The sequence below is a fragment of the Leopardus geoffroyi genome, chromosome B3, assembly GCF_018350155.1.
Source record: "Leopardus geoffroyi isolate Oge1 chromosome B3, O.geoffroyi_Oge1_pat1.0, whole genome shotgun sequence".
NCBI lineage: Eukaryota > Metazoa > Chordata > Mammalia > Carnivora > Felidae > Leopardus > Leopardus geoffroyi.
In genome coordinates, this window is record NC_059337.1 from 58,437,294 (window position 1) to 58,454,903 (window position 17,610).

The 17,610-nt window shown below is 41.6% G+C and overlaps 2 protein-coding genes across 8 annotated transcripts in view; one reads left to right on the forward strand and one right to left on the reverse strand.

The window, feature by feature from the left end:
* The window catches only part of BLOC1S6 (biogenesis of lysosomal organelles complex 1 subunit 6), a 125,152-nt gene that overhangs the window by 71,757 nt on the left and 35,785 nt on the right, over positions 1-17,610 (reverse strand). The gene's annotated exons all lie outside the window — the stretch shown is intronic.
* SLC30A4 (solute carrier family 30 member 4) overlaps positions 7,215-17,610 on the forward strand; it is a 30,242-nt gene continuing 19,846 nt past the window's right edge. For 2 of the 7 annotated variants that reach the window (XM_045449850.1, XM_045449851.1), the window contains exons 1-3: positions 7,500-7,724; positions 7,856-8,360; positions 15,518-15,664. In XM_045449850.1, the coding sequence (XP_045305806.1) occupies positions 7,970-8,360; positions 15,518-15,664 (538 nt within the window). In that variant the 5' untranslated portion in view covers positions 7,500-7,724; positions 7,856-7,969. Of the gene's footprint in view, positions 7,310-7,494; positions 8,361-15,517; positions 15,665-16,009; positions 16,545-17,610 lie in introns of those variants that run through there. The other 5 variants (XM_045449853.1, XM_045449849.1, XM_045449852.1 and 2 more) reach the window with 5 other exon arrangements.

Here is a 17,610-nt window from a genome sequence, read left to right on the forward strand (position 1 = left end):
CTTGCCATCTGCCAGTTTGAGCCCCACATGTGGCTCTCTGCTGTCAGTGCTGCCTACTTCAGGTCCTCTGTGCCCCTCTCTCTCTGCCTCTCCCCTACTCGTGCACATGTGTGTGTATGTGCACTCTCTCTCAAAAATAAACTTTTTTAAGTTTAAAAACAAAAGGGAGGGAAGAGAGAAGGGAAGGAGAGGAGGAAAGAGGGAAAGAAGGAGGGAACTTGGGCAGAATCCATTGGGTTTGAAAGCTGAATGGCAGTTAGCCAGACACTGAGAAGGAGGAAGAACACCCCAGGAGGGAAAAAGGAACACAAAAGGCCAGGAGAGGCCATGAGGCCTGTAAATGATGTCACTGAAACCCCCCAGCCACCTTTGTTCTAGCTGTAAGGTAACTTGGTTTCTCATATTCACTGGTCCTGTGAAGAGGGCATCCAGGGCAGTAAGAGAGTTGTACCCCAGGATAATTAAGCAATCAACCACACAGTAATTTACTCAGTCTCTTGGGGCAGTCTGGCATACACTGACTTCCCCAGCCTCACCCTCAGGCAGAGTTTCCACACCTGCAAAGTTACAGAACTGACTTGGGATCTCCGCGACTCTAACAGGGTCATGGTACCTTGGGGGTGGGTCCTATCTGAGGTGGTTGGCCTCCCTCTCAGACACCTTTGACCTCTTCCATTTCACTGTAACAGGAGTCACATCCTGAGAATTCCCTGAGAACACCCAGCCCAGTGTGCTGCAGGGCCCAACAGGAACAAGGTGTCTTGCCCAGGTAAGATACTCTCCCTGCCCAGCAATATCACGGTTACAGAATCTATTCTTGCTACAAGGTAAACTCATCCCAGTAAACTGTAGTCTCAGGTCTTGGAAATACCCTCCATCCCGAGTAAATCAGGACAGCTGGTTGCCTGCCAGACTGGTTCCTCATTTGCAATGGGCTTCTTACCCTACTGTTCCCCAGACTTCACCTGGACCTGCTCCAGAGTTTCTGCTACCTTAAGCCCACTGTAGAGGCAGCTTTTAGGCAACATGCCTGAGCAATGGGAACCTCAGTAAGGTAAAAGGGCCCACAGTGACCACCAGGCTAAATGCAAATAGGCCCATTAGGTGACCCCCCTGAAAATAGCCTTAAGACCTAGTTGACAACTGAGCTACTTACCATGGGGCACAGGTACCAAAAAAAAGGTACCAAAATTCCACACATTCTCATACCTCCCCACCTTCCCCCCTTAACTACACCCCCCCCCCCCCACCCACAGCCCCCTATCAAACAGTCTCTCCTTTGCTGTCCTGCCTGTAGCTCCCTTGCGGTGTATTTAATAAACTTCTATCTCCTTTGTTCTGCCCAGAGTGAATTCTTTCACCACCCACATCACAGGCCTCCACCCAATTGGGTTGCCCCACACCCACACTCAAAATATTCAGAGTAGCTCCTTCTTGGGGTGTGGGGGGGAGCTCACAGTGCGGGCTAGATGGGTCACTGGGAACAGGATTAAGATCAGAGACTGGGAAACTGAGAAGGGGTTCCCAAGGAACCTCAGCTGCTGGAGAGTTGGTTGTTAAGACACCTGTCTTTCGTCTGTGTCTATTTGTTTCTGTGCATACAATGAGGATTAGACAGTATCTAGTATCAGGAAAAAACTCTCATTCTCATCATTTCTAGTATTTTGAGGTGAGGAAGGCCTACTAATGGGAAGACTGCCTTAAAGCCTATTTGTAAGTGAGTAGAATGTGAGTTAGTAAAATATAAATAACAAAGAGGAGAGTAAAACTTGGTTGATCAGTATAAAACAGCTGTAATAATTACAGTAATTTATACATAATTACCATATGGCATAGTGATTATGAGGCATTACCCGGTCATGTAAAACATACACCAAGATCTTTGTGATTAGGGTACTAACTTCTGCTCATTCAAGCATGCTCCTATCTATAGTCATTTTAAAACCATTAGAGGTCATTTAGGTTGGCTTGGTCTTGGGTTTTTTGCTTCAGGGAATACAAGTTAAACAACAGGTGAATTTGTTACATTTGATTCTGGGAAGATCCATATAAGGATACTTCTAAAAAAAATAATTAATGCCATCTTTATTTATAAAGGAATTCTGGGAAAAACTCAAAGCACTTTGCAGATTTTAATCTAATTAATCCTCACAATAACCCTGGGAGGGAGTTTTTATACAATGACCTTCATTGTTTAAAGCCACCAGTTCTAAGAGGTCACAAGAGTCACTTTGTCCGCAGTTGCTTCTCTGTCTTGGTTTAATTCATAAAGGTTATAATGTTCTCTGAAATAAGTCTACTGTAAGTATAAACTGAGTATTAGTGTTTTAATCATCTCCAATCAGTATGAGACAGATTAATCTCACCACTAAGAATTTCTTAGAAATTAAACATCAGTTTCAAGAAATACAAATGTTTTTTAGAGGGGAATTTAAAGTTATGAATGAACTATGATTAAAATATTTTTTCTTTCTTTCTTTTTTCTTTCTTTCTTTCTTTCTCTCTTTCTTTTTTTTAATGTTTATTTATTTTGAGAGAGAGCACGAACTAGGGAGAGGCAGAGAGAGAGAGAGAGAAAGAAAATCCCAAGCAGGTTTGACGCTGTGAGTGTCGAACCCAATGGAGGGCTCGATCCCATGAACCGCAAGAGCATGACCTGAGCCAAAATCCAGAGCAGATGCTTAACTGACTGAGGCACCCAGGTGCCCCAGATGGTATGGTTTTTAATAGCTCTCTCTAGTAAAGTAAGTAAGGGAATGTTTTCACATGCAAAATTTCATTGGATTCTTACAGTGTTCCTGTGACAGAGGTAGGACAAATACTATTTTCCACTTTTACAGCCAAGAAAATGAGTTCAGCAACAGTATGGTGCTGGGGATCACTGTGAAAGGATGGCAAAATTAGAGGTGGAAGGAACTTCTCTTGTCTGTGCTGGATTCCTAAAGCATGTCCAAAATCAGCGTTCCACCCTCACCTTCAAGCTGTTACCTCCAGACTCCAGGGCGGGTGTGCTTATGTCTTAAACCCATCCCAGCTCCTATTCTCTCTAATTTTAGCCAGATATGGTTAGAGAAATTCACAGGTACATTTCCTTTAAAAAGTAAGGAAAGACAAAACAAAGGTATGAAAACAATGAACTTGATTGAGTGTTTTAGCTCACAGGTTGGTTTTCCTGACAGATACATGGGTGTGGCCCAGAGACCCTCTCCTTTATCTACTCACTGTCCAAGAAGGCAACTTGCCTGTCCTTGGGCAATTCTCTTACCTACTTTGCATCCTTCTCTTCCCCTGGAGGAGGGGTTAAACTGACTCTCCAGCCACTCTGTTAGCATAGCACTCCATAGAAAGAAGAAATTATTATACTTCCCATAGTTGTGTATCACATCACTAGCCCTCGTCCATTTGTATCTGATAGCCTTCAACCCCTCCTGAAAAAGATAAGGAGTCACATTCCAAATGCATCCTTTGGAAATCTCCTACAATCATCTATTCCAATGGAGAAAGGAATTCTCAGGTTGGGAATATGCAACATGTGAGCCTGTCAAGTAAGTGGCACCTTTCCCCATACCTCGATTTTTAAAAACTTTTCCACTTTTCCCTTTCCTTTCCAAGAAGGATTTCACAGGGTGATGTTGAAGTCTCAAGATGCTGGCAAGTCTTTGATATATGGAACAGGGATTTCTCCCAGCACACCTAAAGGAGTCTAGGTGCTTTTCTGCACATCATTCCATTTGTGTGTGAAACTGAGAGGACAGTGCAGGCTAGTGTTTGAGAGCTTGAGCTCTGAAACCAAACTGATCTGGAATTGAACTCCTGCTCTGTTTTTTAGCTGCATGACTCCAGTCAATTTACTTCACTTCCCTGAGACTCCACGTCTTCATCTACTTAAAAAAATATGAGCTGTCATCGATTGAGCACTTACTATGTGCTAGGAACTACACATGCTATGTTTTACATGCTTTACATGCATCATCTCATTGAATCCTCACCACAGCCTCGTGAAGTGGGTACTCTTATCATCCCCATTTTATATGTAAGAAAATTGAAGCACAGATTGGTTAGTTTTCCAGAGACGATATAACTAAATGGTGAAACCAGGATACAAATACGGTCAGACTTCAAGACCCATGCTTTGAATTCTTAACTTCCCCTCTAATGGAAATCAGGTCCCCTGCAGAGGTGCTTGGTGCATAAACAAGCCCCAAGTAAATGTTAGCTGTGGTATTATTTTCAGCATTGTCATTTGTCCCAAGAGATATCTGGGCCACAAAACAGGTTTTGACAAAGGATATTTGGGGGCTATTCTCGTTGACTGCTGGAGTGTGTGTCTTGCAAATGTCAGACTTCTGGTATTACCTAAACAGTTTGTGTGTTAGGGGTTACCTGGGTAAGAAATAGGATAAATGGTTGGCAACTTTTTCTATTTGCCCATGCAAAAAAGTTCTTCAACTGGAAAGAAGTATTAAGTCTCTTATAAAAGAATGGCATGGTGAGCAATAGCTAGCTGAATTGCAGGCAGTACCCAGATTATAAATGGATTATTTTTCAAAAGTTCATTTGTCTGTTGTTATAAATTCTGAATACATAGAAATAAGGTTGCAAATTCCAAGACTATTCACAGAAGTCTATTTATTTAGCCCATTTTAAAGTTCAGTGATAGAAATCATGCCACTAGCCCAAGGACAGGCCTAGGAACAAGGGCGCGCGTGATAAAAGAATAAGAAAAGTGTCTTTCCTGGTACAGAGCAAAGTTGAGATTGAGTATATTCATTATCTATTGCTGTGTAACGAATTATCCCCAAACTTACCATACTAAAACAATGAACATTATTATCTCAGTCTCTGTGGGTCATCTGGGAGTGGCTTAGATGGGAGCTTCTGCTCAGGATCTCTCATGGGGTTTCAGTCAACATCTCCTGGGCTACAAACATCTGAAGGTTTAACTAGGGTGGAGGACCTGCTTCCAATACGGCTCATTCACATCGGTGCTGGCAGGAGGTCTCCATTCTCATCACATGGGCCTTTCCTTGGGGCTGCTTGAGTTCCTCGTGACATGGTAACTCTGGCTTCTCCCAGTGCAAGTGATCCAAGAGAGAACAAGCAGGCAACTACAGTGCCTCTTATGACCTAGTCTTTTAAGTCATCTACTGTCACTTATGTCACATTCTATTCCTTGTAAGCCATTATGCTATTCAATAAGAGCAGCTCACATTCACTGGGAGGGAGATTAAGCTCTACCTCTGGATGGGACAAGTATCTGAATTTGTGAACATACATTAAAATCACTATATAGTTTTTGTTATCCACCCATCACTCTGTGCAGATACCCAGTGATACAAAATAGTAAAAATAAATGGGGACGCAGAACTGCACCCCTTCCCAACAAAGCTTACTGTAAGTACCCAAAACAATCCATGCTCCTGCCTCAACTTTCCTTGAAAACATCTATCCCCTTTCCTTGGATGGAATCCTATTTGAAGAACTCATACTAAAGAGAGAGCAATCACACTCCTGACATAGTTGCTTTGTTCATTTATCTTTCTCACTAGCAGAATTTCAAGCAGTATAACAAATGAAAAACCACTAACCTACTCCCAAATTGGGTGGATTAAGATATTTGGGGTTAGGAAAGCACTACTCACTAAGCACTCTCCCTTCAGCTGATAATGAACTGAGGGCCCTGATTACTGAATAATTTCCTAGGCAAGACTTCCCTCCCGGGTCTTGGGAACCATGGGATCTCTGATCCAGGTTTCCTAACCTGACTCCCATGGCTGCAGCTCTGTGGGGATATGGTGGGCATTCAAAAGTGAAAGGATTGCTGGGGAGTTCAAAGGCAGTTGGTGCTCTTGTACCCAAGGCATGCAAGATTCGAAAGTGCGTTCTAAATCTTCAGAGGAAAATGATGTTCCATGTGACTTTTATTGCAGATTTTGTAACTTGAAATTTGACAATCCATGTAGACTACTATCCAAATATGACATCCATTAACACAGGATAAATAGAGGAGTTTGCACTACAAGTCAACTCTGAGAGGAAGCTAGGGGGTTGATCTATGAGTTCTCCTGACAGTGTTGCTGTTTTAAATCTTACTTGAGTCTTAAACCCATTTAGAACATGATGAAAGCTAAGGGACTTGACTCAAGAAAACCCATATAAGCCACAATATTTTGCACATGAATTTAAGGCTTCCAGAAGCCCCTAAAACCCATTCAAGGGCTCTGGATTAAGAATCTCTTAGACTTTCAAGGGAGAAGAGGAGTGGGGAGGTCTATTGCCATTCCATTCTGCTATTATTTTTTAAAGTTTATTTATTTGAGAAAGAGAGAGCGAGACAGAGGGACAGAGCATGAGCAGGAGGGGCAGAAAGAGGCAGACACAGAATCCAAAGCAGCTCCAGGCTCAGAGCTGTCAGCACAGAGCCCAACACGGGTCTGAAACTCCAAGCTCATGACGTGAGCTGAAGTCAGGCTTAACCCACTGAGCCGCCCAGGCACCCCTCCATGTTACTATTAAAAGTTAAATCTTTTAAAAAAAATTTTTTTTTAGATATTTATTTTTGAGAGAGAGAGAGAGAAAGAGCGCATGAGTGTGAGCAGGGGATGGGCAGAGACAGAGGGAGTCACAGAACCTGAAGCAGGCTCCAGGCTCAGCTGTCAGCACAGAGCCCTAAGCAGGGCTGGAACCCAGGAACCACGAGATCATCCGGGAGATCATGAGCTGAGCTGAAGTCAGACGCTTAACTGACTGAGCCACACCCAGACGCCCCAAAACTTAAATCTAAATCAGAAACTGCTTCTCAGAACTTCTTTTAAATTTGTGGTTGTTAACAGAACCAAAGGCCAAAACGAACACCCCTACTAGATTTTCTGCTTGGGTTTAGTCTATGTTATATGGAGGGAGAAGGGACACTAAGCGAACACACAGGATAACACATACTTGCTGAAAAGCAATAGTAAATATAAAGCAGGCCATAGAACTGCTGACCATAAGCTTTGCTTGCCCTCTCACCCGTGCAGCAAATTTTGTCAACTTGCCAGAGAAGCAGCAACTCGAAGAAAGCAAGCTGCTTAGTTTCTCACTTAGCAAGAAAGCACAAATTCGTTTTCTGCCCAGGATCCGCAACCGAGATCCTGCCCCGAGATTCCTGAGGCCCTCTAGGGTGGAGCGACCTCCCGCAGCAACGCCCAGCCCCAGGCGGGCGGGACCGTTCGAATCTACCCACTCGGACCGCAGGCCCCGGCTCCATCCGCTAGCGCCTCTCCGCCTGGGGAGGCGACAGTGCGGCACCAGAGACTGGGGCTTCCCTGTGAGTGCCCCTCGGGCAGAGCCGGGCGCGCGGGGCTCCGCAGCCGAGACTGGGGCTACCGGCGGGAGGCGGAGAACTGGATGCGGCACGAGCCCCTGCCCCGCCCCTTTGCGGGCGCCGCAGCCCTGCGCCGCGGGCCTGCGTGGGCTCGTGCGGACCCCTCCTTCGCGCTCCTCGCCTGCGGCCGCTGCGGCGCACGCGCGCGGCCTCGCGCAGGGCGGGGAGAGGCGGCGGCCCCCGGCGGCCGGCCCCGAACCTGTCAGACTCGGGAAGCCGGCCTGGAGTTGCGGGCGCGGCAGGCGCGAGGACGGCCCCGCTCCCCGCCCGGCCCCGGGCCGAGCTGCGCGAGTCGGCCCCGCCGAGCCGGCCGGCCGGGGGCGGGGAGATGAGCGGCGGCCCCGCGGCAGCGCCCCAGGTAGATGCGCCGCCCCCTCGCGGAGCCCCGGAGCCTCCGGGCCGGCCTGGCGCCCCCCGCCGCCCCGGGCTTCGGAACTTGTGGGCAGTATTGGGGCGCCTTTAATTTATAGCGTGTTTCGTTTTCCACAGGATGGGGAGGGACGCGCGGCAGTGCCATCGGGAACTGGCTCTCCGGTGAAGTAGGAGCCGCCGGCCGGCCGCCCGCACCGAGCCATTCCGCGCCGCGGCCGCTCAGCCTCTGCCATGGCCGGATCTGGCGCGTGGAAGCGTCTCAAATCTCTGCTACGGAAGGATGATGCGCCGCTGTTTTTAAATGACACCAGCGCCTTTGACTTCTCGGACGAGGTGGGGGACGAGGGGCTTTCTCGGTTTAACAAACTTCGAGTTGTGGTGGCCGATGATGGTTCTGAAATCCCAGAAAGGCCTGTTAACGGGGCGCACCCGGCCCTCCAGGCCGACGATGATTCCTTACTGGACCAGGACTTACCTTTGACCAACAGTCAGCTGAGTCTGAAGGTGGACCCCTGTGACAACTGCAGCAGACAGCGAGAGTTACTGAAGCAGAGAAAGGTGAAAACCAGGTTGACCATTGCTGCCGTTCTTTACTTGCTTTTCATGATTGGAGAACTTGTAGGTGAGTTGTGTGGCCAACTCACTTTCCATTTACCTTGTCCGGAGGGTTGTTGTCAAGCTTTAGCTACACAGGATTTGAGGTTTAAACGTTCTTTTCAGGAAGTTTGTTATTTATCAGTATACCGATCTGGTGATATGGAAAGGCCACACGGTTCCAAAGTGCAGATCAACCTAAGTACAACATAAACTTTCAGAGATAACTGACATTTTCTTCCAGTTCTCCAAACACCGTGACATCTACTGTCAAGCTAAGGACATGAGCTTCATCGTATATCATTTAACTTCCTCTTTAAAAATTTTTTTAAAAATAATAATGGCCAGGTTAATTTTTGCAACCTTTAGAAATAGTAAACGACCTAGAATAACTTAGAATCATAAAATTATGAAGGTATGAAGTGACCTTACTGAACACCTGCTTTACTTTCTTTTTCACACTTAAGGAATCTGAGGGCCCAAAAGAGGTTTAAATAAGTTGTGAGGACACTTAGCTGGTTAGTGAAAGAGCCACATCTACAGTCCCGGTCTCTATTTTTTTTTTTTTTTTTTTTTTGTGTGTGTGTCTGCATTTGACTTCAGGGTCTCTTCATACTCTTTCCTTTTGTATTTATAGCCAAGAGATTTTCAGAATTAGATACTACTAACCTTTAAAGTTTTTCATTATAGTGAGGATCTGAAAGGAAACAGACGGCTCCCCCAGGGTTTATGAACTTGGTTTTTTCACTTTTTAATTACTCAAGTAATAACATTCTCACTATAAAATACATTCTTAGAGATTAATTTCACAGTCACATTAGTGTAATTGCTAACTTCTCTTAGTGACAGTTTACAAAGTGACATAAAAGCAAGGATGTTATTCTGCCATGTTTCTTAACGAGGACCCGTGATGAGAATAGAGGTGGCAGTCCAGATTAAGATGCTGGCTGGAGATTATATGTGGGAAAATTATATACATTTCCTACCTCATTTTATACCTCCTCCCCAGTCCTCACTTCAGCCATGCTGGCCTTCTTTGTCCCTATGGCTTACAAAGCTCTTTACTGTCCCTAAGGCCTTCAAACTAGCTGATCCCTCTACCTCAGTGGCTCTCAAACTTTTTTGATCTCACTGTATAGTAAGAAATACACTTAACAATGTGCCCGGGTGGGCATGCGTGCATACATATGTAGGCATGTATGTACACACACACACACACACACACACACACATATTATATAGCATATATATGTATAAAGACAAAAGTCTTATTTCTTGTGATGCATTCTAATATTTTTTCAGTTATCCCCCCAGCCCACTTAATTGATTTCATGTTCCACAAAATAGATCAGGGCTTGCAGTTTGAAAAACACTGCTTAACCTTGAGTGGCTTTTCCCAAATCTTCTCTTGACTGGTGTCTTGACATTCATATCTTACTCCAAATGATACCTCTGAGAGACCTTTTCTGACTGACTAAAGTAAACATCTCCTCTCTCCTGTTCTGTCCCCAACTTTAAAAGCCCAAAGCATGAGATTATCTTGTTTGTATATTCACTTAATATCTCTTTTCTGCTGAAATGTAAGCTGTGTTCTCAGCACCTAAAACAATGACTGGCACAGAGTTGACACTCAATAAATTTGTGTTGAATTAATTTTTATTGTGTTAGAGAATTATAAATGCTTAAGCTGTAAAGAAATTTTAAAAGGAGTTAAGCTGTAGCTGATAAGGCATGGCCTCAGCAGACTAAGATTCAATGACTTGCCCAAATTCACACAGCTAGAAAGTTGAGTCAGTCAGACTTAGTGATTCTTGAAGTTAATATTTAATATTTGAAGTTAAAGTCACATTAATCACAATTTTCCCCCTAAGTAAAAATTAAGATAAAATTGTTCTGACATACCATTTTTAAAATCTGTTATTTGGTAAATGTGGTTTTGTGAAAGCCACAATAAGTATTTTCTTTCAAATATTTATTTTCAAATAGTAAAATCTTTTGTTAATACAGAAATGCTAATACTTAGGATAAGCATTAACAAATATTCAGAATATTAGATAGAGTTAAATTGTATATAGTAGAGCATTTATTAAAGTGTATCAAAAACACTTAGAAATAACGTATCTTATATAGGAAGTGTGGAATAATTTAAAAAATGAAGTAATTTAAAGATCTGAAAGAGAAGACTTGATTTTGAATCTTGGCATTGCACTAATTTGCTCTGAGACTTTAGACAGGTCTATTCTTCTTTCATTCAGCAAGTATTTTTTGAGTACTTAACTCTATGCCAGGCACCATATTATGTATTGTGGTATGCAATGCAGACAAAACTATTATAATCCCTACTGTTTGAAGCACTTAATCTAATATAGGGCACAGATATTAAATACATAAATAAATTTAAAATTCATATGGACTTAAGTGTTATGAAGAGGAAAAATTAGGTAGTATAAGACATTGTAACCAAGGGGACATAGTTTATGTATGAGCCAGGTATAGTTAAACCAAAAAAAAAAGAATGGTAGGAGTTATCCAAGCAAAAGGAGTAGAGGAGTTTTCCAAGTGAAGAGAACAGCATGTACAAAGGTCCTAAAAGCCTCCAATTTTTTAAAAGGACCTAAAAAGAAGGCAAGTTTGGCTCGAATATAGTAAGAAAAAAGGAAAAGAGACAGGAGTGCCAGGTCAGGTTGGTTCTGATAGACCACGTTAAGAGTGCAGTTTGTTTTTTTTTTTAAGTTTGTTCAATTTTGAGAGAAAGAGAGAGAAAGAGAGTGAACAGGGAAGGAGCAGAGAGAGGGAGACAGAATCAGTAGCAGGCTCCAGGCTCTGAGCTGTCAGCACAGAGCCCGATGCGGGGCTCGAACTCACGAGTCGTGAGATCATGACCGGAGCTGAAGTCAGAAGCTTTACCGACTGAGCCACTCAGGTGCCCCAAGAGTGCAGTCTTTAGTTATAAGTACAACGAAAAGCCAGTGGAACCTTTTAAATGGAGAATGACATGATGGGATTTATCTTTTTAAAATACTATTGTGGCTCTTATGTGGAGATGGATTGGAGAGTGCAAGAATGGAAGCAAGTAAACTGTTGCAGGGGTCCAGACAAGAAATGATTATGGCTTGGATTAGTGTGGATGGAGAAAAATGAACTGGTTGAGAATCATTCTAGAGGTAACATTAACAAAACTTACTAATGGTTTAGATATGGGGATTAATGGGAGAGCAGCATCAGGAATGATTCTGAAGTTTCTCATTTAAGCATCTGAGTGTAGGGAAATGTATGTCATTTATGAAGCACGGAGGAAATACAGAGCAGGATATAGGCATCGGCTCAAGGGTTGTTTCAGACATGTTAATTATCAATTGTATGTAAAATAGCCAAGTAAAGATGCCTAGTGAGCTGTTACATATGAGTCAGTAGTCCAGAAGAGAGGTCAAGTTAAGAGATACAGTGTGTAATGCCATCAGAATGTGAAAAACCACCTAGAAAACCCAGGTTTTGGGGAACTCCAACTTTGGAAGTCAGGCAGAAGACAAACAGGTATTCCAGAATCTCAGAAAATAGAGTATTTCCAAGTGGAAGTAAGTTGAAGCTGCTGAAAGGTCTAATAAGATGAGAACTAAAATATCCTTTGGATTTAGTAATGGTTATTGATTAACAACTGCATTTTTATTGGGAGTGAAAAAGCTTGAATGAATGAATGCAAACAGACTTCCAGATAAAGATAGCAAATGAACTCATGTATCTAAACGTACTTTCTCCTGAAGCCTCTCTTAAACTATAATAAAGGGAATTTTAAATACACACACACACAAAACCGTATATCCACCCATATGTGTATGTGTATGTGTATGTATATCCACAAAGATTGGGAAAACTAGAGACAAGATAAATTTGGGAAACTAGAGATGGATGAAAGAAGTAACTGACTTAATAGACCCTAGGAAGCCAGCTCCTAAGCAAGCAGTTGGGGACAGCCAAGAAGCAACCTAATTCATCAGAATTCATCAGAAATACCTAGAGAATTTATTTGTAAGTTTGTTTATTTATTTATGTATATAGAGAGAGCACGAGTTGAGGAGAGGCAGAGAGAGAAAGAGAGACATAATTCCAAGCAGGCTCTACACGGACAGCGTGGAACCTGATGCAGGGCCCATAAGATCATGACCTGAATTGAAATCAAGAATTGGACGCCTAACCAACTGAGCCACCCAGGTGCCCCACACCTAGAGAATTTATTAAATAAAACACAAATTGCTGGGGGAGAGTTTCTAATTTCGTAGGTCTGGGATAGGGCCTGAGAATTTGCTTTTCTAACAATTTCCCAGGGGATGCTGATACTGCTGATCTAGGGACCATACTGAGAACTAACTACTGCACTTCAGAAGCCTCAGTAGGCCCAGAATTGTTTGCACCAGATACCCCTAGGAGTGTGGGTAAAGAGGAAGACTAAGGAAGCTAGTTAAACCCTGTTTAAGAGCCAGTCGGATATAATAATATAATTCCTATCCAGAGAAATAGATTATTTATCAACAAGAATAGGCTAGGGCAGCTGGGTGGCTCTGTTGGTTGAGCGTCTGACTTCTGATCAGGTTACAGTCTCACAATCATGTGTTTGAGCCCCACATCAGGCTCTTCTGCTGTCAGCACAGAGCCCACTTGCGATCCTAACTACCCCCCTCTCCCTACCCCTACCCCACTTTCGCTGTCTCTCAAAACAAACTTAAAAAAAAAAAGATTAGAAAAAAGAATGAGCTGTTGTAAAAAAGAAAATCAGGGTAAAGAGCTTTTCAACAATAAAAACAAAATTTTTAAACTTCATAAAAGTTAGAAGAGAAGATGAATTAAGGTAATCTCTTAGAGAGTAGAACAAAAAGATAAGAGAAAAAACATAAGAAAATTAGTGTGTCAATCCAAACTCCAAGTAATAGGAGTTTGAGGAATAGAGAAAGCAGAAGAAAAGAAATTACCAACAATATAGTTTAAGAAATTTCTCCAGAACTGAAGGGTGTACATTTCCAGATTAAAACAGTCAACAAAAACCCAGCAAGTTGGGTGAAAATAAACCCACACCAAGGCGTATCATTGTGAAATTTCAGAATACAGGGAACACTTTGTTATCTGTTGCCTCAGGCAGCTGCAGTGTTGAACAATTCCCTGTGATTGTTTTTGACAAACCTTCCTTAGGGTTTGCATAGGGCAGATCCCCAAGTCAAGTCCAGTGAAAACAGCCTTGCTAGTATGGCCTTCCAGGGAACTACCAGACAGATCCAATAATGCTAGTTCTTTGGGATTGGGCTTTTTAGGAGCTCTAACCCCATTTGATACCTTGCAGTGGCTGCCAGACTGATATTTTCACTGTGCTTGTTGGTTTTCAGGGCTACCACAGAGCTGGAGAGAGGGAGATGGGTCCAAGGCGAATTAGAATGCCACAGAGCTCACTGTTCTTATAAAGATTCAGTCATTTTCCTTGAATTAATACTTCCTGTGTCAGCCTTTGGTTAATTTCCAGGGTTCTGAAAAAGCTGATTTGGACCATTTTTGCACATATTCTCCCAGCTTTTGTGGAGATTATTTTCAGAGGTCCTTAGTTTGCTAGTTTTGCTGATCATTATCAACATGTGGCTCTTTAAATATGTTAACTAAAATTAAATAAATTCAACTCCTCAGTTGCACTAGCCATATTTCAAATGCTCAAAAGTTACATGTGACTAGTGTCTACTCTACTGGACAGCATACATAGAATATTTTCATCATCTCAGAAAGTTAATGGACAATACAACTTTGAGGTATTATTTTTATTTTATAAAGAAACTGAGGCTCAAAAGTATTAACTAACTGGCTGAGAGTTTCAGAGAGTCTAAAATCTCATATTATTAACTACCAAGTTATACTTTCTCTTAGTGATTTTAGCTTTTTAATGTCAAGGGAATACATAAAAACTGGTATTTGTATAGAGCACACTGAAGTAAATGGATGTGATTTCAAGATCGCCAGCTTGTGTCCTCCTGCTCTTGGCTGTGCACACTCATCCCAGAAAGAGAGGGAACAGTGGCTCAGCACACTTATGTGTCATAATACCCTGACCATGAAGTTCATTGTAACAGTGATTCTCAGAGGTACCAAGACTAGAAGCGTCGATGTCACCTTGGGAACATGTTAAAAATAGAGATTCTCAAGCCTCATCCAGCTCTATTGAATTAGAAATTCTGGGAGTGGGGCAAGCAATCTGCAGTTTAACAAATCTTCCAGGTGATTCTGATACACAAAAGTTTGAATGCTTGGCATAAAAAAGCTTATTTAATGAATGGTGCTAGGAAAATTGATTCACCATAATAGAACAACATACATATATGTATACACACACATACACATCTAGGAAATGAATTTTACATGCTACATATACATATAATGACTGGAAAATCAGTGTTAAAAATTGTACTCTAAATACCATCTTTAATCCTTCTGAAACATTGCTGTCTATAACCAAGGGAATCAGTTAAGGTACTAATTAGTTAATGTACTCATGTACATTAAAAAAATGTCTTCCATTTAATTTTGTGTTCAAACCCTCACAACAAGTGAGTATCTACCTTTACCTTTTTTGTAATATTTACATATTGTGGTTATTAATTTCAGTGTCTAATAGGATTAGTAGTTTGAGTAAAAGCTGCAGTGCTAAACCACAAAAATTTCTGTGTGTTAGCCTCCAATTTAGTGGTACTTAATTTTTTAAGGTCATTGACTCCTCAGAGAATCTGTTCTTAGAAATGAAAATTTTCTTTTTTTTAATTGTTTTTAATGTTTATTTATTTTTGAGAGAGCGAGCAAGCAGGAAAGGGGCAAAGAGAGAAGGAGAAACGGAATCCAAAGCAGGCCCCAGTCTCTGAGCTGTCAGCAGAGTCGGATGGGGGGCTGGAACTCATAACTGTGAGATCATGACCTGAGCTGAACTCGGACTTAACCAACTGAGCCATCCAGGCGCCCCATGAAAGGGATGTTTTCATCACAAAAATATATACATATTTAGTGTTCTGTATAAAATTTCAGAATACCTTGATTTAATTGTGATTGGATAAATATTTAATTGGAAGTTGATGTTTTGTAGGATGTTACATATTTTTGGTTTGATTGCTTATGTTTATTATTTTAACTAACGTATTCCTTCTTCTCTCTCACCCTTACTCCAAGGTGGATACATTGCAAATAGCCTAGCAATCATGACAGATGCACTTCATATGTTAACTGACCTAAGTGCTATCATACTGACCCTGCTAGCTTTGTGGCTGTCCTCAAAATCTCCAACCAAAAGATTCACCTTTGGATTTCATCGCTTAGGTAGGTAATTGGAGTTTCTTTTGGTTTATCAAGTTTTATAGTAAAACCACAATGAACTATAACTAACCTTTGATTAACTGAAATCTTTCTGGTGATAACCTATTTGAAAAAAGCAAATGACAACAGATGAACAAGATTTATTCAGATACATATATTCCAGGGTACATTCAGCCTAGTCAGCTAAACTGCTTACACATGTAAAATTATATGGTAATCATTAATCTTTAAGTGTTGTTCCCTATCTCCTGAAGATGTTATCAGAAAAAAAGTTTACCTTCATTTTATTCAACCAGGCAAAACTACATGGGTTTGTTAATGTGTATTAACTTTTTTCTTTCACTTCAGGTGTTCCAACCAAAGCTACTGTAGCCCAGATCTTAAGCAGTACTGTCATAGGTATAACATATACTGTGTGGCTGACCTTCACTGCTGCCACTGTATCAATATAATTCTGTAAGTGCTGACAAAGATTCTTTGCTTGACCAAAGTTTAGTCAGTCTCCTGAACCTTCTCCCAAGCCCATCTGTGCACTTCCTTATAAAATCTTATTTTAGCAAAAACCCTTCTAAGCCAATTTAACAGCACCCCCACTCTTAATGTCTGATAGATTATCCCCTAGGCGATGTCTCATTGCACTGGCTTGTGTCTAGCGAGAATTCTGTTATGTCCGTTTAGCCAGAGTCCCCATACTCCTGATGTTTCCCCTTAGTAATTTTCCATCCACTGACTCCCACCTTGCTCCATGGCTGTAAATTCCCCCTTGCTTATTCAGTATTCAGCGTTGAGCCCAATCTCTTCCCCCACTGCAGAGTTCTGTTACAGTGGTCATGTAACCTATCTTGGTAGCTTCCTCTCCCTGAATAAAGTCTTCTTTACCATGTGTTGACAAGTGTCATTAAAATTTTTTTCTTTCACTGTACACATATTTTTATTTTACTATTTTGAGCAAATAAGAATTGAGAATTAAAATCATACATTGTTATCCATACAACTCTTTCCTGTGTTACTGTGTTTTTAGATTTTTTACTTATTTTTAAAATATGTATAAGGCAGTTACTTGAACTAATATGTGAAATGCCATATATCCAGATGTCATTTGCTTAGAACCCAAAAACTGACATTTAGATGCCTTCAGCAAAACCTATCTTAAAGAACCAGAATTAACAACTTGTAGTTTAATTTTGTAGAGACACTGACACTCTAATATATCAGTATATCTGCTGTCACTGACACTGCTAATATATCAATCAGTTCTTCCCCTTCTTGGTTACTTTTTAGCGTAATCTTAACTAAGCTCTAGGTCTTCTAAAATTTAGTCCCTGGGCCTTCTGTGTAAAACTTGACATTGTGCCTTAAAGGCTATATATTTCAAGGAGCTATCCTGATTATCAGATTGGGAAATTATTTGGCATCCCTACCCCTTAGCTGCTTGCTGTACAGGAGAGCTGATGCCCTGAGTGAGGTGTTTCTGTTGTTTGTTAAGCCACTGCATAGCGTACATTGGGATGTGTTCCTAAAACACACCCCACTGTTTACCAACATACTATACGCTCATTTGTTACCTGATTGCCTTGGGCCTTTTAAACAACTTCAAGATTATTTTCAAACTTTAATTTCTTGTGATTTAAACGCCTTCAATTTAAGATCTGACACTCAAACACAGCATCATGGAATGGGGGTTTTTACCTTCCACTACTATTTGGAAGAGTGCATTTCATTTTGTCCTGTGGCTCTTAACCTTTTAGGTTATAGAGCATTTGGAATGCTAATGAAAATAGTGGAGTTCTCCCCCAGAAACATGCAATAACAGAATATAGAAAGTCCCACATATAATAAGAACCCATAATCATGAAAATTCTGTTAGATATCAAAGTAGTACGTAGTGTTTCTCTATGTAGTCACTTTGTTTCATCATAGATAACAAGCACTATGAAAACATGAGAGAA